Here is a 26553-nt window from a genome sequence, read left to right on the forward strand (position 1 = left end):
CATCTGGAACTGATGAATTCCAGTTCATGGTACAGTTCCCGAAGAATAGAGAATACAGCACAATTTTTTAAATCTTTCCAACTTATCTTACTCCCTTCTATTTAAGCTAGGATTTCATCATTGAAGAAATGGAAAGGCTTATAAAAATAAAGTAATATAACACATAGTCCAATACGACAGCTTTTGAGGGAACTAAAGATTTAAGCATTGTACTAAGCATTCTGCCAGGATTCCTTGGCAAATCTACAAAAGTTTAACATGATCCTTTAAAAAAAATTGTATTCCATGCCCATTTCTGCAATATATTTGATCAACTGCCATTATCACATTATGTTTGATTAACTCTGCCCACAGCCTGGAGTTTGATCCTGATGGGTCTTAAGGCTGACTCAGCCAGCCATCCTTCCGAGGTCAGTAAAATGAGAGAATCAAGATCATCTACAGAATCAAGATCATCTATTGGGACACATTTACTGCATATGTTGTTATTGAAATAGAAATGGAAGCAGAGGAGAATAAAAAAAAATGCAGATGATTACATGTGGTAGCCATGTAAAAAAGATCCAGAAGCATTGGAAGGAAATACACCAAGATATCTTAAAAATAATTGAAACCACAAACATTTTTGTTAGGAATAATTCCAGAGTGGATAAAAACAGTATCACAATCTGCTAAGATACATACTGACAGCAGAAAGAACTAATTTGGCCCAAGTCTGGCAAAGATGAATAACCCTGTTGAATAACTAAAGAATATGCAGTGGTAGTAAAACTGACTCTGTATCTTCATAACAGAAGCTGAACTTAATTCAGGCAGGCGTGGTCTCCCTGCAAGCAAGATTTTATAGAGCAAGGCAAGTAGGAATGTAATTTCTAAGGGGAAAATATTAAGATTCAATTGTAATTGCATCAAAAACAATTAGCGAATAATTTAAATAGACGCAAGCAATAATAGCAATAGCACTAGATTTATATACCGCTTCACGGTGCTTTTTCAGTCCTCTCTAAGTGGTTTAGAGTCAACCTATTGCCCCCAAGAATTTGGTCCTCATTTTACCCACCTCGGAGGGATGGAAGGCTGAGTCAACCTTATATCCAATAATACTCAATGTTCAAATAAAAGTGCAAATGTTTTAGTAGCAGTTAATGGTTGGGAACAATGGAAAAGGAGGAAAACTGCTATCAACCATTCCTACTTACAATGTTTTATGTCTTTTTTTTCCTACTTTGCTTTTATTATCTTACTTTTTTGTATCATTCTTTTTAATTTAGAATTTTTTAAATCTTGCCCTTATTATGATTTGTTGAGCAGTCAGCCAGGTGTTCAGACTGGATTCAGCATTTTTGTCTCCCTATTGTCCTTCCTAAGGGCCTGAGAAAGGCAGGTGTGGATGTTTGAAGGTGTTACAGGAATCGTCAAAGGAGATAAGCTGTCCGTTTGCAATGGACTGATGGTGAATTTGTCAGTGCCGATGGTGTTCAGGTGGTCTTCCTATTGTTTTGGGACCGCACCCAAGGCGTCCATTACTATTGGTACTGCCTTTACTTTTTTTTGCCACAGTAATGCTATTTCTATTATTTTTATAATTCAAGATGGTGAACATACCTAATACAGGTAGTCCTTGACATACAACAGTTTGTTTAGTGACCATGCAAAATTACAACTGCACAGAAAAATGTGACTTATGACTGTTTTTCACAATTATAACATTTCCAGCATCCCCATGACCACATGATCAAAATTGTGATTGGCCCAAAGTTTCCAGGTGGAATCTCATGCCTAAGATGGGACTTGAACTCACAGTCTCCCAGTTTCTAGCCTGATGCCTTAACCACTAGATCAGGGGTGTCAAACTGGCAGCTGGATGCATCATGCACAGGTCACGCCCACCCCAGCTCCGTGAAGGGGAAAACGTCACGATACATCACGTGACAACAACATCACGCAGAGAGTTTGACACCCGTGTGCTAAATCAAACTGCCTTTCTACATTCTTTAGGTTTTTTTTAACATTAGCTTGAAGGATATAAAGTGAGGTTGAACTGGATGAGTACCTGACCAACAGTCATAAAAATCAAAGGAAGGTCCCAAGAGACACACAAAATAGATTTCTGGTTTGTCCCTGACAACTTTTCTATTTGGAGCCAACCAAACCGTTTCCAAGCCTGAGGAAGTGTTAAAAAAAAATATTGCAGAAGGGAGGAATTTCACCTTGGGAGAAGATTTAATCCAGTTCAAACACAGCAACTAAACAGCACACTACAAACAGCTGCTGCAAGCAAAATGTACAGAGAGAAAAATGCACGAATAAAAACAGATCTCTTTCCTATCCTTACTATTTGCAATGCTAAAGCAGAACTCTCAGAGAAAACTCAAGTTTATGTCCAGCATTTTTTTCCAGTCATCCCCTGAATCCTACCAAATAAAAAATTTCCTCTCCCACCACTTGATCATTAGCATTTTTAATATAAAAACAAATCTGTAGCTTTCCTCAGTTCCCTCTGTAACTGAGGATACTAAACATTATTTAAGACTTTTTTTCTCATTGCAAGCAAGTGATTTTTCTCTCCTTTTTCTTACAGCAGTTAAGACAAATTCAAATGCTGGTAGTCCTCGATTTATAGCCATTCATTTAGTGACCATTGGAAGTTACAGCTGCACTAAAAAGAGTGCCTTATGACTGGTTTTCATACTTAACCACTGTTACAGCATCCCCACGGACATGCAATCAAAATTTGGGAGCTTGGCAACTGGCACATATTTATCACGGTTACACTGTCTTGGGGTTAGGTGATTATCATTTGTAACCTTCTCAACTGTCTTCCAACAAGTAAAATCAATGGGAGAACACAGATTTGCTTAATGACCACATGATTCATTTAACTGCAATGATTTGCTTAACAACTGTGGCAAACAAAAGTTATATTATCGGATGTAACTCACTTAAGAGCCGTGGTGGCACAGTAGTTAAATGTGGTATTGCAGGCAAACTCTGTCCACTTCCAGCAGTTCGATCCTGACTGGCTCAAGGTTGACTCAACCTTCCATCCTTCTGAGGTCAGTAAAATAATGATTTTTTGGGGACAAGATGCTGACTTTGTAAACTGCTTAGAGAGGGCTGTAAAGCACTGTGAAGCGGTATATAAGCCTAAGTGCTATTGCTATTAATAACTGCCTTGCTTAACAATAGAAATTTGGGGCTTCATTGTGATTGTAAGTTGAGGACTGCAAAAGGAGACAGTCCATGAGGAAGGAATCAAACTGCTTTTGTTAAAGAGGGTTCTTGGTTAAGAACAAATTCTGTTCCTAATTCTAACTTGAATTTGTATATGTGTCAATCACTTAATGACCAAAGAAAAAAAGGTTGTGAATGCGATCACATTATATCTTGATTAATGACCACTTAATTATGAATTTTCCAGGTCCCAGTTGTGGTCATAGGTCAAGGACTGTATAACTCGTGGGCAAATGAACATTCCCATCTCCTGAATAAGAGGGATCATCTACATTCCGAAATTCTCTTTTTTCAAACCTAACATTCCGCCATGTGAACAGCATGGGTGTTCCTCTCACCATTTTCCTTCGCTTTAGGACAATTTTATTCCAAAGGCCTTGGAGTGATTACAGTATTCATAAACGATGAAATTAGTAACAGAACGCCAACCATTTTTGAAAAGACTCTATTCTCCTTTCATCTTCTGAAAAACATCAAACTGTGTTGTAAAAGTGGCATCAGCCTTCCCTGTTGATGCATTTTTTTTAAATCTGAAGCTAGCCTTTCTAGTCCCAGAGCTGAAATTAAATAAATAAATGTGTAACTTACACAATACAGATGCAGAAAGGTGCAAAAAGGCAAGAGACAATAGTTGTTATATTCTCCCAGAAGTGAGGAACCCCTTCATGACAGAAAGAGAGGAAGGGTTTTGGAGAAGGTGATATTTTTTAAAAATAACTCTCACAGGAAATAGAAGTATCTAATATTCTGAAGCATGCAAAATGTGTAAACAGTAAATTTTGCAAAGCCAGCCAACTGCTGACTGAATTGCCACATTTAGTTTCAAAGCAAACAATTTTAGACTCCTGCTGATTTTCTCCCAAATTCCTCCATCTAAAGAGATATGTGAGGTATCTGCAATCAAAGGGTTAGTAACACTTTTGTTATAGAAAACAGAAGTGCTGCAAAATTAGATATTCCCATTTGTGCTTCCCTTTCCTCTGGGCATCCAAAGTGGTTAATATGGAATCGTCCCTTCTTCTCTTTGACTGTTGAAACACACCAACATAAATGTCTTAGGGTAATTTGGAATCATCAAAAGATGAATGAAAAACTAGATTAGAATCAGTTGTTGCACTGCTACAAAATCAACAGTAAATCAACAACCAACAGTGTAACTTTATTTTGTGAAAGAACAGATGAAAACAATAGCTTCTGATCCTCAATAATATAATATTGAGAAAATTGTGCATTATCTATCAGACACACCTTGAACTGTAGGCAAATTACAGTTTTGTAATATTGTAATATTTCTAGGCATATTGTCACTACAGCAAGTGTATAATATGGATAGGATATCTTTCTGTCAATTTGCCATATTTAGATTTTTTTTCAGTCTGATTGGGGGAGATTATGTACCAAGTTTGCAAACAAATTGAAGTTGCACAGCATAAATCATCTCAGATAACTTCGTTTTGCCTTGATCACGCTGTCACACTCTGAAATAATATTGTGGGGAAAACAATGTCCTTGCTAAAAACCATTAGAATAAAAAACAACATAAGTGCTGTGAAAAACTAGTAAGGACATAACTGATAAAAAAAAGAGGTTGATTCTTAGCTTACATTTAAAGGGACAGACTCAATTTTTTTGAGCCCTAAACCTATCAACCATCAAAGTAGAGCCATAATTCAATTTTTTGCTTCATATGCTGTGGGTTAGCTAAACAGAAGCCACATCTATAAAACCACAGCACAGTCAACTCTTAAAAGCTGGGGACTTGGATAAGATTTAAAATAATGCCTCTGCCTTAGTTTTACACCACCTCTCTGACTCAGGAGAAAGGGGCCTGGAGAGGAAGGAAGACTTTAACTCTTCACTTTTATCTTCTATTGTGTGTTTTTGGCTTTTTTCTTCTCCATTGCCCTCTAGTACAGCAAAAGACACCTCCACCAACATTGTATTTCTTCTAAAAAGCTTTTACGGGTGGGACTGTGGCCAAGTTTGCCTTTGGGAGGGCGAATCTTCACTTGTAGAATTCTTCACTTGGAAGTATCATTTCTGACAATTCTGAGGCTTGAAATCTACACATCTTAACACTACTTGGAATGAGAAAGACTAGAGCTCTCCAGGTGGAATAGGATTAGGTACACAAATGTTCAACTGGCCTAAGGGCACAGAAACTTGCAGTCACTTATTACATTGAGGGGGGAGTATAAACTCCTGCAAACAAGATAGGATTAATTGAGTAAATCCATGTAAATAAGGCCTTATTAAATAAATGCAATTATATGCTTGTTTGGAAATGTGATAACTTGGAATAATTCTGTCTTTAAATAAGTTGTTGTATTGGCTTTTTAAGAAAAAAAAATTCCTATGTCATTATATTTTATGTTTTGTTTGTCTGTGTATTGTTTTGGAAAATCAATAAAATTTGTTCAAAAATAAATAAATAAATGCAATTATATTCTTGTGCAAATGAAGCTTCACCTTTTATACCAGTTTAGCCTGTTCCAAACCTTTGTCAATCCCTAATAATCACTCTATTATTGTTTTAAGCATTGAGATCCATCAGATTTGCTAGTGAAACTAATGTGGGTAACATCTTAAATGTGCACTGGGGATGGATCACCTGTCAAATACAAGAATATGACATATAAGCATTCTTAAAATCAGACTCATCCAATGAGAGACCTCTTTCAAAAGTGTTCTTGAACCATGTCATTTCATTCATTCAAAGTTCATTTGAAAGGGATTTAAAATTGAGATGTTTTCCCTGGATACTTCAGATAGGATTAGGATTGTCAAGGATTCTTTCAACGGAAACTGAGAGTTGCTATAAAAGAACACTGCAAAGCACAATTAGAACTCAGAACTCCAAGATGGCCCCAATTTGGAAGGCACTAGGAACAGTTGGATGTATTCATAGAAAAGACTACAAGAGATCATGATGGCTATAAATAATTGATAGAATTAACCACAAGGAATCTGCTTGTAGTTTTTCCATTAACATTTTATAGCCTATTGGCTTATCCTGGGCGATTCATTTTTACTGTTACCATTCAGATGTGGGACAATAGAGCAGATATGCCATAAAAGTTTACTTTGAGACTCCAAAGCTGGCTTTTCAAAAAGATTGTTTCAGGTTAAGTGTGAAAATCTAGCAGGCTTTGGAAAAACACAGACAGAAACAAGACCAAGTAGTCCTCGACTTACAACCACAATTGAGCCCAAAATTTCTGTTTGGTAAGCAAAAAAGTTGTTAATTAACTTTTGTCCCATCTTACAACCTTTCTTGCCATGGTTGTGAAGTGAATCACTGCAGTTTTTGTTAATAAACTAGTTAAGTGGCTTCCCCATTGACTTTGCTTATCAGAAGGTTGCAAAAGGTGATCACATGGTCCAATGCATGCTTGTCACATGACCCCGGGACATTGCAACTGTCATAAATACATGCCAGTTGCCAAGTATCTGAATTTTGATCACATGACCACGGGGATGCTGTAGTGGCCATAAGTGTGAAAAATGATCATGTCACCTTTTTCAGTGCTGTTCTAACTTCAAAAAGTCACTAAATGAACAATTGTAAGTTGAGGACTATCTGTATTGTTCTTGTGATATGGATGCCATAGAAACCACAATCCATGTTCTTCTGTATTGCCAGTTCTATAGGGACATTCGCCATGAGTTGATTATACCTCTTTTATTTACATTTTTGGGCCACTCTGACAGCCTTTACCTGCACTGTCTGTTAAATAACATATCTATTCTCTAAAAGTAGCAAAATTTTGCTACATTATATGTAAGATTCACCCACATATCTCTACTAATAGTCCCTGTGGTTAGGGGATAATTTTTTGTTGTTTTATTCATTGTATTTTTATTGGTCAATGACCAAAATAAAGTTTTGTCTTTCTGTCACTAACAATGAGGAACATTCCAGAAATCAAATAAGCTTCCCAGCATCATGGGATGACTTTACAGGAACTTGTAAGAAAAACTAGGCAAGACCAAACCTAGAAATCTGGGGTATAAAATAAAACTGGGATAAAACAAGATTGTATTCCTACCTGAGAAAATGATTATTTCTAACCAGACACCTCTCAGAAGTTTTTCATATGTTTATCAATGATAGTCTCAACCTTGAACAAGCAAGATGGCACTAACACAGCAAGGCTCTATATCTGAGACTGAGTCAGGTATTTTTTAAAGGGATTCAGTTCTCAGAAGTGTCAAAGCAAAGGATACATTAAAAAAGACAACAAGCTGAAGTTACACTACATGAACCTTACAATTCCTTCCAAATCTATTATTTTATTATTCCAAAATATAATCCTCTCCAAATTGCAGAACTTCTGAAGAATGACCAATAATATATTTTAAACATATACCAATCCCACAACACATTGCTCATATTGTATAATACCCAACCAAATAATTATATTCTTCTCATTAACACACTATACTAAACATGTTACTTCCAATTTACAGTGCTAAAGAAGGTCAACACATCAGTTTAATCCTGGTAACTGGTAAAATATTCTTGAGAAATACTGGCATTTTCTTGATTCACAAGAGTCACATGGACATTTCTAAAATGAAGAAACTATATACTTCCAAGAACCAAAAGGAAGGCAGGGGTCAGAGGGAAGGATGGCTTATCTAAGCTTGGCACCTCTTGAATAAGTAGCCAAATGATGAATTGAACCGATATGTAGATCAATTTGTTACAGCTGTACAGAAATATTTTTTCCAATTCATAACCTCTTGCCAATACTTGGAACTCCTGAACCAGCCATTATATGAAATCCAAGTTATTTCTGCCTTAGAAAATTATCAGTTAAATCCATTGAAATACATTAATGTCTTCACCCGAAGGATTTGTCATGAGTATTCCTTAAATACACAACCTTTCCAAAGGCAAATAAAATTGTCAACTCAAAGTCTCAGATGCAGTAAAATAATGGTGAAAAATACCATAGGAATCACGAACATTGATACCAAAGCTATATAGTTTCATGCATTTTTAAGCTGCAAACAACCTACACTGACTTTCTTTTGAATTGCTATATAAAGAAGAGTTGCTCTCTCATTCATTGAATCTCTTCCTTTTAGTTACACGGGCTTTAGTCTTCAGAGGAAATTCATGCTTCCTATTATACTAAACACGATAAATAATAATCCCCATCAAATTGAATGGAACTTCCAAATAGGCATGTATAGGGAATGTGACACCTGTGCTTAAGTTCCAGTTAAATTAATGGAACAAATACACAGTTAAGTATGATTAAGTCCTATTGAAAAATGCATTTCTCTATGCAGTGGGTCTCTCTCGCTATATAAAGTAGGAAGGGAGGGATAGAGCCCAGAAAATAAATATATGAGTGAGTTCCAACTTCTTCTATTTGTGTCACAAGCCCCATCCAGTTAAAGCCAAGCATCTGTGAAAGAAGCTTCTGTCAGCATATTCTGAGCTCCATTAGGTAACTGCACATTCTTGAATCTGGAAAACTTTTTCAGTTGAGTTTGTGCACAGCCAGTCTCACTTAGGTGACCCATGGAATGTCGATGAATTTTGGGGAAGAGCTAAGGAATCAAGGGAACAGAGGAAGAGAACTGGAACTGCTTTACTATTTGAGAGCTTCTCACTGGGCTTTCTTTCCAGGGAATCTTTACCTATGAGTATTCCTACTGCCTCAACAAACCATGGGTATTATTACCTATGAGTCCAGAACAGCTGAAGACAGCATGGCATATATGATCAAGAAGGGTATATATGGAGTGCGACACTTATATGCATTTCAGTTCCTTCCCATCTGTACTGCTTTGCCTCCAAGATTTTATTTTATTCGTATCCCATAAAAAGTATTACTTCTAAACACAAACAGTATTATATTCTTCCCCGAGTGGGTTAATTGTGATCGCACAATGAATTATAATATTAATATATAAAATCCTATAGTTATTAATTAAATAATACTTAATGTTCTTACTATTTTCCCTATATATCTAATCAAAGTATAACTATCACTATTATTAATAAATCTATTAAATCAGTTAATTCAATTATTTAACAATCAATTACAACAATCAATTTTCCTTTCCCCAGTATACATATTTATAATCATTATAAAGAGAGATTGAAGAAGGAGAGATAGTTCATCATAGCGCCGGATGGTGGGGGAATAAAGAAAAAATGAGCAAATGTAGACAGAAAAAAGGGAGTAAAGAAGGGGACAAAGGAATTTTAAAGTAAGTTTTTAGCTTTCCGTCTCTAAGTTTAAGAGCTTACACTCCAAATGCACCGGAAATGGGGAGGTAAGAAATGCTGAGTAGTGACTGTAATTACACGGTATCTCCACACATTCGGAAGCTTCCACTTTTACTTTTTGTCTTAGAGTTCCTAAGTTCAATTTTCCTGATTTTCTTCAGATGGGACCACCTCCTCAGTTAGATCAGTACCATACTCTCAGGACAGGTATTAAAAATTGCTAGAATCCAAGAAATTAAGGCCTATATAGGAATAGCTGGATTTCTATTCCAATTCTATCTCCATTGCAGATATTCTGGGTGCTATTTATGCCAAAGTAAGATTTTTAAACACTAAGCACATCTCAGTTTGCAGCAAGCACATTCTATATATCACACTCCAGTGTCAAAATGTGCAACCACCAGTGGAGTAAACTTAGCTAAAATTTGCAATTTTAGGAGTTCTCCTGGAGTCACTTCTACGACTCTACTTACTTACCAATCATAGTAAATTTGTACTTGCTTATCAATGTTGCTCACAAATGACTTGCACAATATTAAGACGAATTGATTTCAATTCAGAAAAGTTAGCATATGAATCTAAAGGGAAAGCCAGCTGATTTCACCACTTATCCCTTTAGCTGAAGTCAGTTAAACTGAAGCCTTGACTTATCTGTACATCTTTCAAGCTCATCAGCATGCAATGTATTTTATGCAAATTGTTTTCAATGTCCTTTATGGCTATACAATGAAGAAACCTAAACTTGAAACCACTTCAAAATAAGTCACGAAGTTAATTGGGATTTTTAAGGTAATATGCTATATATTATCTATATTGTTGTCCTTCTTGTACCCCGGACACCTGGAAACTTCGTAAGACAATTTTGTATCAGAAGTTCTTCTCCAGATGTTGACTCAGTTACCTGTTGAAAATCAATTAATCCTGCTGGTTCATGTCTCGGCATGAAAATAAAACCACTAAAATCTTTTCACGGAAGCCAGCAGACTGAAAAGTATTTCACCAATTGACATCTCTCAATATCTTTTTTCCCTCTGCCCTGAAGCCCACTCCTTCCTAGCTATTCTCAGAAATCGCACCCATTTAAGTACAGGTAGTCCTCGACTTACAACCACAAAGGAGCTCAAAATTTATGGTGCTAAATGTGACATTTATTAAGTGACTTTTGCCTCATTTTATGACTTTTCTTGCCACAGTTGTTAAGTGAATCTGGCTTCCCCATTGCTTTTGCTGGTCAGAAGGTCACAAAAGGTGGTCACATGACCTTGGGACACAGTCATAAATATGAACCAGTTGCTAAGCATCCAAATTTTGATGATGTGACCATAGGAATGCTGCAACGGTCGCCAAGTGTGAAAAACATAAGTCACTTTTTACAGTGCCGCTGTAACTTTGAAAGGGCACTAAATGAACTGTTGTAAGTCAAGGACTACCTGTAAAAGCTAGGGACGGTAGCCTGTATCAATATTATGTTATTTTTTTTCTATTTGTCAATGATATTTTCAAAGCAAACTCCCAAATAAAGTCTTAATTAACCACAGTACGGAGTGTTTGCATTCTGCTGCCTTACGAATGGGAAGCCTGCTTGTCTCCATTAACCAGAAGGAGGTAAGAGAAACCCCTCTGGGACACATCTGTGACAATGTGCCACAGCCAACTCACCATGGCCAAGTCGCCACAGCCAACTTGCTGTGGGACAAGAGTTTACACCAATATCAAAGGAATGATGGAATAGAACCATTAAAGAAAGGATGCAAAAGGAGGGACAAAATGAAACGTGAATGACAAAAAAAAATCAAAACATTTTTTTTGTTTATTTTAAATAACTAAATTTAATTGTTACATATTGTCCTGCTGGCGAGTTGTCCAAGCAGCGAGTTGGCTGTGGCGAGTTTGTCCTGTGGCGAAAGTTGGCCGTGGCCAGTTGTCCCATTCCGGTCCGGGACAGCTTCGCCGGGGCGGGGTAGGGGGGGGGGGGGAGGAGGCATGGTCTGAAAGCCACGAAGCGGGTCTCCTTAAACCTAGGTGTTGGTCTCTGGTGGAGAACTTACGCCAGAAGTAAAACGCGAGAAGAGGCTTGAAGTGCCCCGAGTCTCTTCGTTGTTTCAATTGAGGGGCTGAAAAAAAGAGAGCGACCACCATCCTGAAAGAACATTCCTTGCTTACGGCGCCGAGGCGAAAAAAGGTGACGGGACTGCGGGGTAAATGTTTAACTCACCCGAGTTCAGGCTGCTCTGGAAGTAGAAGATGACCAGGAGCAAAGAGCCCAAGCAAGTGGCCAAGACCATGCGGTACACCCTGCTTTTTCTCATCTTCGTCCCTGCGCCGCATCCCCCGGGATCAGAGCTTGGAAGGAGTTCGGGGAAATCGCGAGGAGCGACGCCAGCTCCTCATGGCCAGGCTTGTCCGGCTCTGCTCCGAGCGGCTGGCAGCCGAGCTGAGCCGCTTCCACCTCCTCTTGGCTCGCAAGTCCAAAAGCTCCTCTGGCCAAGTGGGGAAACCTCTTCACCGGATAGGACCGTACTAAGTAAAGCGGGGTGTGAGAATCGAAGAACAGGAAGAGAGAAGAAGATGCTTTCCTTAGTAAGGCTCTTCCTTTCGGTTGCACCTTCGGTGTATTTTATTTTATTTTTTGGTTTGCCCGATATCTTTGAGGGGGGAAGCGAAGAAAAAGTTTAGGACGAGGGACCGGCGGGGAAAGCGGAAAGGTGCCCCCCTCTGTCTTCCTGTCTCGTGGATCAGTCCGACTGAAGAGGGGAATCACAATTCGCAGGCAAAGTCACAGTGGGCTTGTATATACACCGTTTCCTTTTCAGGTTTTATTTATTTATTTTATTTTGTCAAGCGATTATAAGATAACAGGTAAAAGTATAAACATAGTTATGAATGCATGAAATGGATACATATAAGAAAAAAAACCCAATAGGACAGGGCCGGTGGCACGTTGGTGTGCTTATGCACGCCCCCTACAGACCTCTTAGGAAAGGGGTGAGTAGAAAGTCAATAGTAGAAAGTCTAAGGTTAAAGTTTTTGGGGTTTGGGGAAGAAACCACAGTCAGGTAGAATATTCCAGACATTGACCACTCTGTCGCTGAAGCCGTATTTCCTGCAATCAAGTTTGTTGCGATTAACCTTGAGTTTGTATCTATTGTTTGCTCTTGTGTAGTTATGGTTGAAGCTGAAGTATTCACTGACAGGTAGGACATTGCAATATATAATTTTATGTACTATACTTAGATTGAACCGAAGGCGGCGTAGTTCTAGGTTGTCTAGATCTAAAATTTCAAGTCTGGTGGCATAAAGTATTCTGCTACGAGTAGAGGAGTGGAGAACTCTTCTTGTGAAATATTTCTGGACTTTCTCAATTGTATTAATATCAGATATGTAATGCGGGTTCCAGACTGATGAGCTGTATTCAAGTATTGGTCTAGCAAATGTTTTGTATGCTCTAGTTACTAGAGTGATATTACTGGAGAAAAAGCTATGCAGGATTAGGTTTACAACTCTTAACGCCTTTTTGGCTATGTGGTTACAGTGGGCTCTAGCACTTAGATCATTAGAAATGAATACTCCAAGGTCCTTGACAGAATTTGGATCATCAACAAGGTCTTGACTATTCAGCTTGTATTTTATTTTCTCATTTTTTTTCCAATATATAAGACAGAGCATTTGTTGGTTGAGATTTGAAGTTGCCATTTGTTTGACTATTCTGATACATAGTTGAGGTCATTTTGAAGGATAGCAGTATTGTCTGTGCTGTTGAAAAACTTTACATCATCAGCAAAGAGAACACAGTTGCTCTTAATATGATCACAGAGATCATTTAGAGTATGAAGAGAGTTGGTCCTAGAACACTGCCTTGGGGGACATCACTGTTGACAGATACAGAATTTGATAGGACGCTCCCAATTTTGACCATTTGTTGTCTATTTGACAGGAATGCTTCTATACAGTTATGCAGGTGTCCAGAGATACCATAAGATTTTAGTTTTAGTAGTAGTTTATCATGTACCACTGAATCAAAGGCTTTACAGAAGTCTATGTAGATTGCGTCCATTGCTTTGCCCTGATCGAGTTGTGTAGTCCATATGTTTTTGCAGTGTAAGAGTTGCAGATTGCAGGATAGTTTTTTTTCTGAAACTTCCTAGGTACCTTCCAATTCTGTTATTCTATGAGTTGCATCTGGTAATTAGTTTGGAGAAATAATCTTATTATCTCTATAGGAAAGAATTGCCTCTCTGGCTTCGCAATGCTTGGAGTTTCCTGGCCCAGCATTTGAGAGATGCCATTTCTCTTAGCCCTTGGCAACAAAGTCCATGGACTGCCCTGTCTGTCCCCGAAGTGCCTTTTCTGTTACAAAGTAACACGGTGTAAGGCTGTGCTACCTATGGAGTTAAGCCTGATGGACCTTGAGACTCCTTATTCTAAATCTGGTTGGGTGTTGCTTCCCAGATTTTTAGAAAATATCAGAGTCTTCCCAAATCCTATGTAAAAATCCTTAGGGTTGAATGCGAGATGATTTAAATGCCATAAACTGTGTAGAGCAAGGGTCTCCAACCTTGGCAACTTTAAGACTTGTGGACTTCAACTCTCAGAATTCCTCAGTCAGCTTTGCTGGCTGAGGAATTCTGGGAGTTGAAGTCCACAAGTCTTAAAGTTGCCATTGGAGACCCCTGGTGTAGACCTTTCCTGGAAGGTGTTTTATTTTTTTTTCTTTCCCTTTTAAATAATTCTAAGGCTCAGAACTATTTGAGCAGGGTCAAGCCTTGGCTAATCTTGGAAAAAAGTAACTGTAGTATTTGGGTGGGAAACCACTGGGAAATCCTAGGGCTAGAGGAAAAACTGGGGCCAATAAAAATTCTGGGACAGGCAGAGACAGAGCAACTTGAAGTATTGTAAAGAAGAAGAAGAAAAAACCCAAGATGGATGTGTTTGTGTAGTTAATAAGGGAAGAGCTCAGAATGGCAGACCTTAGCTGGGTTTGGAAGCAAAATTTGGTTGGGCCTTTGTCACACTTTGACTATAAAGTTCTCTGAGGAATGTCGATTGCAGACTAAGTATCAACTTCAGTTTAAGAATTATCCTTAATTTTTAAATATATGTAACCCATTCTCAGTGCAGTCACCTTGCTTTTATAATTCTTCAAACATACACCTCTCACTTCCTGTTAATAAAGCAGGCAGAAACATACTCTGAAATACAGGTTTAATTTCCACCCTACTCACAACAGTTCCTGCAGCTTTTTATCTGTCGCTAGTGATAAAATCCCAGTCCAAAAGGTTTTTGCCGGACAGCAGATATACCCAGGAGTGGGATGCAACCAGTTCGGCCCAGTTCTATAGAACCTGTAGCTGCAAAGAGCAGCTGGCATCGAACTGGTTCGGTGTTTGGCCCACCCATCTGCCCGGGTTCTAGGCTGTTCTTTATTCCCTGCTTTTCCCTCCTCATCTGTTTTGCGCAACACAGCTGAGGTTGAAAAAGCTGGAAACGAGGATTTTCAAACGTTGCACACCTGAGCGCAGCGCTTGTCACCTGTCCAGGCACCACAACTGATGATTTCTTGCAAACGCTGCACACATGATTGTCCCCAGTTCAGAGAACTGGCAAATCACTCCACTGGCTGGCCCCTCCCCTCCCCTCCCCGCCCACTCACTCCTTAACTGGCATGCGAGTCATCCAACTTGCCTGGTTTGGTAAGTTGCCACTTTTCCTTTTTTCGCCCCCGACCATCAGGTGTTCTGCTCTGCCAGATTTAGATTAGCTAGAAAGCAGGAAATCCTTGGATTTCTTGCTTTCTAGCTAATCTAAAAGCAGAGCTGAACCTTCCTTAGGACTGAAGCTTTTCATGCAGACTTAGGTAGCTGATTGCAGATAGATAGATTTCTAAGTGAATCTGTGATTCTGTGAGCAACTCAATCTGCTTGAATCCCACCCCTGGATATACCATATTTGCAGAGGCAGGTTCTTTATTAACAACTCTGTTAAATGAATATTGTACAGATATATCATGTAGAATTCATCCAAGATACCCAAATAAGTGGCCAACATACATTCATGAGGAACAAAGGAACAAACCTACTGAAGGTAAGGACAATACCACAAATGCCATTTTATCCCAAGACAAATCCTAGGATCTTTATTGTAGAAACTAATTTCAAGCCAACATGCTTCTCTGTGTGTCCTGCTAACTCAGAGGCACCTGCATGTAGTAATCACTAGTAGGTGCTAAGAGTTTGCTAACAAGCCATTCATCATGGTAGTTACTTTTATTGGTAGGGGAAAAGAGAAATAGGAAGCTAAATGTGTCAAAAAGACTATTTGAATTTGCTAAGAACTTTCTTATAAAGTTGACTAGCTCAAGGTTGGCTCAGCCTTCCATCCTTCCAAGGTGGGTAAAATGAGGACCCAGATTGTTGGGGGAAATATGCTAACTCTGTAAACTTCTCAGAGAGTGATGTAAAGCACTGTGGAATGGTATATGTCTAAGTGCTATTTCTATTTGAACAATGTAAATCTCTGCTGCATACAAAAAAATCTTGCTATATTTTCTCTCCAAGCTTTAGGTATCCTGCTTTATATTCATTGTTGGAGACTGAATTTGCAATAAACTTCAGGTAAAGTATCTGCTTAAACTTGCTTTTATAATTCTCTCCATTTCCCCAATCACATCTCAGTTTAAATTGGAAACAGAGTGGATATGAACAGAGTTGAAAGTCTCTAAGATACTTTTCCATCTGATGGGACCACAGTACTGAGAAGGCTACTGTTACTGCTAGGAAGGAGAGTTGAAACAATATGCTAAACCAGGGTGGGGGGAGGTTTCAACCTTGGTCACTTTAAAACTTGTAGACTACCAGAATTCCCCACCCAGCATGAAGTTGAGTGTTGGGAGTTGAAGTCTACAGGTCTTAAAAGTTGCCCATCCTAAACTTCTACACTAAACTTTTAATTTTGCAAAAGGACTGGAATACCAATGAAAGTTTATTTCTGTGTGAAATGGTGAGGTTTTACAGATGCATGTTGTAGACCATGAATAACATTCTAAGATGTTTTTGTGCATGCACAGACATATGCAGTATATTTTTAGTTTTGACTCCTCAGTGGAGAAAATCCGACTACAAAAGCAGACTACATAAACCTGAGAAACAAAATTCCCTGGTTTGAATGAAAAGCTATGGCTTCGGTAGCCTTCAAAACCTTTATTTAAGATATTTGAAAAGAAAAGAAAAAAGACCTTGACCCTTTTATTTCAATGGCTTTACTTTAGCATTATTTTTTTTTCATGACATTCAGCTCTCAAAGCATCTCTCTGAAGTAAATGCACTCATGGTAATCCCATTTACATTCTTCTTCCTGTGCTATCAAGCAAATTCTCTCTTTATTTTCATTCAAAGATGCGAACGGTTATTTTTGAAACCTCAAAGCCCTTGAAAACCCATAATATTTGTGTATTTTGGTGTATTTAAATCTTGGACCTAATACCCATTTCATTGTTGGTTACAAGGATAACTAAAAATATATACCCATTAAATCAAAGATTAAAACAAAATAAAGAAGCAAAACAAAAAAGCAAATATTTTAATAAATGCAATCCGGCAGTAATAAAAACCAAAAAAACAACTGAAAGAAATAACAGAAAAATAGCTAGGAAAAGGAGATGATGAGTTGGGTTCAAAGGCTCTGTAAATGCTGTTTCTTCTGATTCCGTCGCTTACTGAGTTAAACGAGATACCCATGCTGCTTCTATTAATCACATTGCTGGGAATTTGCCAATCCCTGCTGTAGAAGACTTGATGCAACACATTGATTCAATTATCAGTGAACAAAGAAGTGACTTCTCCTTTCTCTGAATTCTAACCTGATTTTGTTGATTTCCTCTTTAACTTTCACCATTTTTACAAGCAGTTTAATCACCTTGTTTCCTTCTGCCATTGTCTTCCATGTGTGGTAAATGCAATTTCCCCTTTCTCCTCTTTTACTCTCTCTGGGTGCTTAATATACCATGTCCATTCAACAGATGGAAGGGGAAGCTTAAATTATTTTCTCAAAGTCAGGCATGCTTCTCCCTGTCTCTGACATTTTGTGCAAAATAAATTGTAAGGTAAATGATGTATGAATATACCATAAATATAAGGTTTTTAATATTAGTGCTTGTTCTATCTCAGGGGTATCAAACTCGCCATGTCATATTGTCATGTGTTGTATCGTTTTTTCCCTTCATGGAGCTGGGGTGGATGTGACCTGTGCGTGATGCATCTGACCCGTGGGCTGCCAGTTTGACACCCTTGTATCTATCTGATCGTTCTTCATTGCTTCTGAGTATAAATATATTTGATTGCACTAACCATTTCCCTTTATATGTGACTCTGGTTAAACGATTTGAGGGAATTAATCCTCATTTTAAACAGAAACAACTGTTTGTCAAATTATTTGTGTATTTAAAAAATGCAAAACAGTATTAATAATATAAACTGGGAAAAGTAATTACTACAGGTAGACCTTGACTTACAATCACAATTGAGCCCCAAATTTCCTTTGCTAAGCGAGACAGTTTTTAAGTCTGTTTTGCCCCATTTTACAATCTTTCTCACAAATTCTTAAGTGAATCACTGTCATTGTTAAGTTAGTAATAATGGTTGTGAAGGGAATCCGGTTTCCCCATGGATTTTGCTTATCAGAAGGTTGCAAAAGATGGTCATGTGATCCTGGGACACTGCAGACGTCATAAATACATGCCAGTTGCCAAGTGTGTGAGTTTTGATCATGTGATCATGGAGGTGCTGCAATGGTTGTAAGTGTGAAAAATGGTCAAAATTCAAAGTTGTAACTTTGAGCAGTCACTAAACAAAAGGTTGCAAGTTGAGGATTCCCTGGGTATACCATCAAATATTTGGGGCGGGGGTGGAGAATGAGTTTCAGATCATTCCCAAAGAACTCTTAAAATGTAGAATTGTGGCATTGAGAGGCATGGTTTGGACAACTCAGTTCAATCTTTTGCTTATTGCAAGGATCCCAATCAAAACTTTCACAGCAGGTATGAAAGTTGAATCTTTTTAGGAAAAGGAAGCCAACCACCTTTATGGTAGTGATTTCATTCTCAAATTGGAGTTTAGAAAGCAACTAAAAGACAAAATCTTACACAAGGAAAAGGGAAATGTTGGCCAGAGCAGTTTTAAATTAATCATTTATTGGTTTAGCAAAATTACATTATCTTTGCCTTTATACCAAATATTTTAATTAAAGATCTTAAGGTTTACTACCAGCTCACATCTCTTGAATTAAATTAGTATAAATAGACATTTTAAGGACATGGGTTCCAATGCATTGATAATAGGGCAAGAAATCTGTATATGCAAGCTTCAGCAGTTTGTGAGCTGTCTTAATTTCAAAGTGACTCCCCTTTCAGTATTGACTAAACCTAAACCTACATCTCACTTAGTAGTAACTGGAACTAATTAACTTAGCTACTAATTAATCCTCAAGATGGATTGGACCATGAATGAACAGATCGCCAGTTTACCAAAACCAGGTTGATGTGGCTACAGAAACAGCATAGAGAGTTAGCCCTGTCTTTGCAGGTACAAGGAAGTAAAATACATACCATATTGGAAAAAGAACAAAAAACCCACCTCTGAATATTTTGCTCTGCTGTTACTCTCTCAAAAACTACTTCATTGACAATATTCATGTAAGAATAGATTAAAAGTTGCAAAAAGTACATCATAAAAATAATTCACATTACACAATGAAATGTGGAAGCTCAGATGTTGGTGTTATTGCATGGCTAATCAAACCAGGTTAATTTGTTCAAATACTATAAAGTGAGAATGAGCTATTACATTGGTTTGGGGAGGAAAGAGAGGAAGAATGTGCTTTTACCTATCTATTACTATCTAGTGAAGGTATGCAAGTAGTAAAGATGTTGAAAATGGCTTATTCTCTACAACAAAGCTGGTGAAAGAAATGGATAAGACTACTTGGCTTCCCGCATCTCAGAAGAGAGAACGAAGAATCTTTTCTTTCTGTACAGGAAAACGAGCACTGAGCAATCTGCTTTCCAGTAAACTCATAGGGGGAACTGAAGGTGCTGAATTTGGATCATTCACTAAGATGTATCTCCTGAAGAATGGAAGAAAGAAAATTATTAGCCATATTAACTATATTGAAATATTAATTAAACATTCAATATTTTTTTACAATAAAGTCCCCACCATGGATTTGTGGCCAAATGTGGCCTTAATTAAGGAAAAAATAGTTCTTAACGATAGTAAACTGACTAGAACTTCAAAAGTTAACAAAGTAAACAGAGCTAAAGAAGTTTCTTGAATGAGAAGTGAAATGTCTTCAAATAAAAACCAGAAAGTCCAATTGCCTCTTGAAAAAAGGCACCTTTGGGGCAACCATGACCCGGATCTCCATAAACAAAGTAAACAATTTCTGTTTCAAGTAAAATTACAAACATCAAAAGGATGATCAAGTGTTTCACATTTATAGACAGTTTAACAATTTTTTGCTACATTCAATGAAATGGAATCATTACAGTAGCTGGATGTAAAAATATATCAAAATTGTTGGGTTACTTCTTCACCAATTGGAAGTTTTGAGCTGGGTCTTTTTTTAAATGTAAGACAACAAAACTTGTGCTTCTTTTGCTCCTGAGATAAATGTTGCTTTTCATTCTCATGTAATTTCATGTTGATTTATGCTCCCTTAGCATTACAGAAGAAGTAGAAGTAAAAACCAGGCAGCAATGAAATGCCTCATTGTTTTACTGCTGACAGTCTGTTCTTCAGGAACAAGACCTACACAGGTCTTTGCATTTTGATTTCAGACTGCTCATGGACCATAAAGCATGGTCTTTATTTTCTTTTAAGAATCACTATTTTGGCATCCTCTCAGAAATAACTTTTTAAAGGATAGAAGTTTGGGATTTATGATATATTTATTGTACAAGGATACACTTGCCAATTCAATTCCATTTCAATGTTTGTTTTTCCTTCTGTTCGTTTTCATATTTTTATTGTTGCCATGTTCAATTTTCCAATAGAAGAAACAGTAAATTTGCAAAACTAGTGAATATGGAGATTTTTTTTTTTAAAAAAAGGTTTATCTCTTTATTACATTAGTGATGGCAGCTATGAAAATACTGCACATCCATGGAAATATGCCACATTATACTACTGGTAAACCTTGCATATTATACAGAAGGATAAAATTTATTATGATTCTTTTTTTTTACTCTGGAGCCATTGATACATCTGTGAAATCAAAAGATTGCCCAGAGATCTCTACATCCTGTTATTTGCTGGCTCTGTGAAACTAGCACCAGGTCTGGCATTTTTATCAAGGCAATAAGTCTACCATTATAAAGAGCCAACTCTGCCCTTTTGGCTGTATCAAAACAAAACAAAAAACTGATTAGTGTGGGGAAAATGTAATAAACACGGACAGAGATCTGCTCAGTTTTGCTTTAAAATGTTCAGATTTTAGTAGCAGTCTTAAAACAGCATTCTAAAACTGGGCAGTTTCATAAATATTTCCCCTTTTACTTAAAAATCTATGAAACCTTGAAAGTATATTGAAAAACCACACTGAAAATTTTGCTCTCTTTGTCTTTACATGACAATGTAATGCTGACACAATCAACACTGTTGCTAACAAAGGAGTGTTGGCATCATAGTGACTGTTATCTGCCAAATATACCCTTTGTCTGGAATTGATCTGGTTGGTTGCAGCGTTTTTTCTTGAACCACTTTGCTTGCTCCTTGTTCTTTTCTCAATTTCAGTTTAGGATGATAAAGTTTTATCTTCAGATCTTGAGAAGTTGGTGTCCCCCAGGCCAGCCTATACATGTAACAGATTACATTGAATTAAACATATATTATTTAAGGACAAAAATGCATATCAATTTAATACAGTCCTAGTGTCTGAATATTTTGCATTCCTGTGTCCTCTTCCATAGGGACATACTTTCAAAGAGACATTAGGTTGAGGCTTCCAACATGCATTTTGTCTTCTGTAGGATATTCTCAGACATTCCAAAGAAGGCTTACTAGTTGCCATACTTTGTTTCTAATTTATTAGAGAACCAGATACCATCACCTTCCCTTTACAATTATCATGTATTTACAAACTTTTTCCACATTTTTCAAAAAAACCCAAAAGTTGGTTAAAGTGAAAGTGTTGGAAATGTGAATACCATGGCATTGATCCTTTGGCATCTTGTAAGTTACTGGGTACAAAGAGGGATATCAATAGAGATTTATTCTGTGTCCTTCTTTGTTTCTCTGCTTGCTTTTTGCTAATTTCAGGTCATTTCCTTTTGTTTTCCTTCTCAGGCACACACACACACACACAGAGCATGTACCTTGGGATTCTCTACATGCTAAGATGCAATTAAATAAGTGCTAGGCTTTGTCTATCTTTATAATGTTTTTCCTTGTTAAAAATGTTCTTTGAGCTAGAATTGTAAAGCCTACTTTGCTAAGTCTCAGGAGAGATTTCCTGCTCTCAGGAACACTCATATTACCAGAGAGAACGTGCTTGTTTGTGGTGGGAAGTATCTCTGTTGCCATCAGTTTCTGGGTAAGTATATATACAAACATAGAATTACCAATTTGACAGGCTTCAGAACTGTTTAAGGATTTTAAAACTTCACACAGTGAGCATGGTTCTTAGATTCTTTTCTAGCTTCCCAAAGAAAAACATTAAAAAAATTAAATAAGCATTTCAAACAGTGTAGTACTACAGAAAATAGCATAAATAGGAATTGATAATAAAAATATGATTGAAGTGTGCTCATATTTATCAGAGCCAAGGATATAAAAAGATATTAATAAAATAATACAGAGCAAAATTATTTATAAAGATCACACCCCCTCCCCCCAAACCCCTTGAGTTTCACTGTAAGAGAAGTTTATTAAAATAATTCCTTTTCAAACAGAACCCCTTTTCTCTTTAAGTATTTTTCTTGGGGAATTCTAGAGGATTTCTATGTTATCTAGCTGGACAGGAAATGATACAGTATCCCCTACAGATGTTAAAGTAGGATAGATATCCCCTCAATACTGGAAATTTATTCAAAGACAAATTTACCCCCAAAAAGGAAAGGATGAAAAGGCAGAATAAAATTTAAAAATTGAATGCTGGACTATGCATGGAATAACTGCACTTACTTTCAGATGGATTAAATCTTAATATGAATAAAAGCAAGATATTTTAAACTATACTAAAAGGAATTCATTTAATAAACAAATTGACATTTTAAAAATAATTTATTGATTTACCTGTAAGGGAAGTCCCTAGGAAGGTTAATGGTAGTTTCTTCCATCACAGTATATGGGTGTCTTTGATATTGTTTGAAAGGCTTCATCATAGCAAAAAATGATTCAGATACAATGTTGGGATATTCTAAAGTTTGATCTAGGCAACCAGGAATAAAGAGAAAGTGGTATAAATGTTTAGGAATGTTGTAATATATAATTTGTTAAATTTACATTCTTGTTTTTAAATTGACCTTATGGTCAATAAACTTTCTCAGTGATGGTTTCCCTCAGTTATAAGGTTGTTTTACTATATATTCACAGACATTCTAAAGCATAATTTCTGAGATCAAGCTAAATACATTGATATAACAGAGCTGTCTTATGCTTACCTACTCACAACTAAGCGTGAATTCAATGGGAATTGTTCCCACTGAAAGATAAGGAAGAATAAGATTGCAATTTAAGTTAAGACAGTGCTTATATTTAGTTACTTTGATCATAAAAACTTTGTTATGGCATATTGTCTTGTGAGAAGAACTGTCTTTTTGCTATCAGGCTCAAACATATTCAGCATTTTTTCTTTGCATAAGTGATTCTTAATAATATACTGCTTTTATTAACTATTATTATTGAATAATTGATGTATTAAATTGCTGATTTTTGTACATTTGATATTGGGAAATAGTTTCATTGATTTGTGCAATATGTGGATGAAAATGAATAAATGCATTTATTATTTATTCTCTGTTGTATTCAAGACTGGAAAGTCACCCTAGCATAGCATATTTAGAATGTGTCATATAGCTTTGAGGCAGGAATTTTTAAAATTGTATAATTATTTAATGAGCTGATAGGCTGCTCCTATAAAATATAGTAGTTTGATCCATCCAGAATTAAAGATGGGATTTCTGGGGGATCATAAGCCTTTTTAAAGAGATATTTTTATCCCATCTTTATTATTTTTTATAAATATCTCAATGTGGCAAACATACTCAATACTCCTTTCTCCTCCTATTTTCCCCTCAACAACAACGTTGTAAAGTAAACTGGGCTGAGAGAGAGTGAATGACCAAAAGTCATTCAGCTGGCTCTTCATGCCAACTGCCATAACCACTAGACCAAACTCCTTTTGCACTCAGAATCATTTTATCTTAATAGCACTGAACCTAGTCATCCCTATCTAGACCCAATTGTCTCAGATATCAAGAAAGCATCCAAACCACATCTCCTGTTTGGCCAGCAATTGAGACACAGAACTGTTTACACTCATACACTGTATACTTATGATATATCTGATTGTGTAGCAATTGATGACTTCATTCTATGGCTTCGTGTCCATGTTAAATAGGAAGAGAGAGACTGTCCAACATTGTAGAACCCTAGAATAAAGGACCATGATCCTTGAACTTCATTCCCCCCCATCACTACAGACTGGAATGACACATTCAAGGAGGAGGGAAAGCACTGAAAAACGCCTTCCACTCTCAATACTTGCAGTGAATCTAGAACATAATTATGATTAATGTTATGGAAGGCTGTGAAAGATCAGACAAGACCAAGAGGGTTGCACTTCCCTTGTCTTGGTCTTGCTAGAAGTCAATTATGATCACTGTGGGATTGATTCCATATCCCAAGTGAAAGTTATCCAGAGGGTTATAAGTCTTAATATCTATGTCATGAATATCTATCTTTATAGAAAAGTGATGTTCTTCCAAGTAAATGCCAGCAAATGCCTCAGGAAATGCATGCAAAGCCCTTTGTGATGTTTTAAAAATATTTATTTAAGGAATTTTATATAGTTCCATGGTTTTTGTTTCATTATGTTTTCCAATTTATAGAAACATTTTTTTTAATAAAAAGCACATAACTAATTTTATAAATGATTTCTAACAAGTACAAACTACCATATTTTTCAGTACATAAGACACACTCCCCCCCCCCCAAAGTGGGTGGAAATGTCTGTGCATCTTATACAGAGTATGTTGCTGAAGCCCCACCCACCCACCTGCCCCCACCCTTCGGCCTCTGCCTTCCAGCAATTTGCCTGCTTGTAGCAAACAGCAAAGAGCCTGGTCAGCTTCAGCACAGCCTGATTAGCACAAGCAGCGGGTTGTCGGTTGGATCAGCCTCCTGACGATCAGCTATTCTGGCTGCAGGGATCGCCATCACCTATTGCCACCTCCACACGCCCCATTTTCGCCCTCTGGATCCTGTTTTCGGCCTCCACGTGCACCATTTTCAGCCTCCGGGCCTCCCATTTTTGGCCCCTTTTGAACCCTGCCGCTTGAAACGGGCTGAAAATGGGGCATGCGGAGGCTGAAAATGGGATATATTAATTTATAGCCTAAACTTATAAAAAATTTTACTCAGTTAACATAAGGAATCTACTTCAGAGGTTTAAGTCATACATATATTTAAAAATCTAAATGATATCAATGAAATAACATGGACAGCTCTTTTGTGGTATATTGTGGCATAACTAAAATTATACCAGGGAAGAAGTGTTTATTTTAGTTGGAAAATATATTCTATTGATGTCATCTGTTGTGCTGGTACGGAAAGGGTGTATACTGGGCTTTAAGTGGCCAGTAATTACGTAGAATGGAAGAAATGCTTTGAATTGCATGCCTCATGTAAACCATCTGGTCAACCTAGTTGTCATTTAGAGCAGAAGCCATCTGCAAATAAATTAAGGTTAAGGGCATGCTGACACTTAATGAGTCATAACTTCTAATTTTGATTGTTTTTGTGTGGCCTAGCACTGAGCAACACGACAAATTAAGAAAACAATATATTAGTCCATTCAATTAAAATTTTGTTGGTGTTGTTCATCATTTAGCATCATCTCAATTTAATTCATAATTTCACTTTCCAATTTCTGTTGATTATACCCTAAACTCATACTGATCATTATAAATAGTTTTACTAAGAAAATAATGCTACTGAGTCAACATTAGGAAAAAGGGAGGAGTCATTCCTTTTGGTGCAATTTTACATTTAAACGTAAACTATCTTTTTACTTGAGCTCAATGCTGATGACCTAAACACATCATGCAATTCGATTGGCAATGAAGTGGAAAAGATCTGCCTTCTCATCTTTTTCCAGAATGTTTTTTGGATTCCCAGACTAACCCTTTAACCCTGTTATGCTAATTAAATAATCAACCTTACATTGCAGAGAGTTGTTGGGTGTGAAACAATATCTGTGAGAAAATGATCTTTTTTCAAATTCTGGTGTCAAACTTTGTTCTTCCTTTTGCTGAATTGCTTCATTTTCTTTCCTCAAGAACACCACTCTAAACAAAAGGCATGATATAAATAGCTCAGAATTTTATCTGTGTTTCTAGGCTATCAATTCAAGATTTCTGATCCTGCAAATGGGCTATCAAGATTTATTATGAGCTTTGCTACTAAAAGCAAACCTTTTAGTAATCAATACTAGGAATTAGACCTTTTTTAAAAATTTACTTCCACTGTCATTTTACAAAAAGGTCTTAAACTATACCTTCAATAATAAGAGTCCTGTAATGAGTATACATTTTGGAGGTCATGACTATCCATAGCGTTTTTCTTCCCCAACATTTGTACACAGCTCATTATTGCTACACTGCGGTAAAGGACATATGAGGTTTGAAAGTGTGCATACACATATTCCCCATCTAACCCACAAAAACTCAGTAAAAAATTGAGGATACACAGTATTAAATTCTCCCAAAATAACAGTTTTTCCTGTTATAAAACTCCAGGCTCACAACGAATCCTGGACAAGCTTGCTATTTTGGAAAGCTTTGGCTTAACTTAAGCTCT

General features: G+C 37.0%; 2 protein-coding genes across 2 annotated transcripts in view; both read right to left on the reverse strand.

Annotated features, from left to right (window-relative positions):
- The window catches only part of CHST13 (carbohydrate sulfotransferase 13), a 44629-nt gene extending 32658 nt beyond the window's left edge, over positions 1-11971 (reverse strand). The window contains exon 1 of the mRNA XM_026723197.2: positions 11700-11971. Within this exon, the coding sequence (XP_026578982.1) occupies positions 11700-11793 (94 nt within the window). The 5' untranslated portion in view covers positions 11794-11971. The remainder of the gene's footprint in view (positions 1-11699) is intronic.
- A 6478-nt stretch (positions 11972-18449) lies between these two features.
- LOC113449679 (uncharacterized) overlaps positions 18450-26553 on the reverse strand; it is a 71560-nt gene continuing 63456 nt past the window's right edge. The window contains exons 31-34 of the mRNA XM_087923158.1: positions 25918-26042; positions 22768-22903; positions 21185-21325; positions 18450-19600 (exon numbers count right to left, since the gene is read on the reverse strand). Coding sequence (XP_087779284.1) covers positions 19474-19600; positions 21185-21325; positions 22768-22903; positions 25918-26042 — 529 coding nt within the window. The 3' untranslated portion in view covers positions 18450-19473. The remainder of the gene's footprint in view (positions 19601-21184; positions 21326-22767; positions 22904-25917; positions 26043-26553) is intronic.

The sequence above is a fragment of the Pseudonaja textilis genome, chromosome 2, assembly GCF_049901715.1.
Source record: "Pseudonaja textilis isolate UNSWEBS1 chromosome 2, rPseTex1.2, whole genome shotgun sequence".
NCBI classification, from domain to species: Eukaryota; Metazoa; Chordata; class Lepidosauria; order Squamata; family Elapidae; genus Pseudonaja; species Pseudonaja textilis.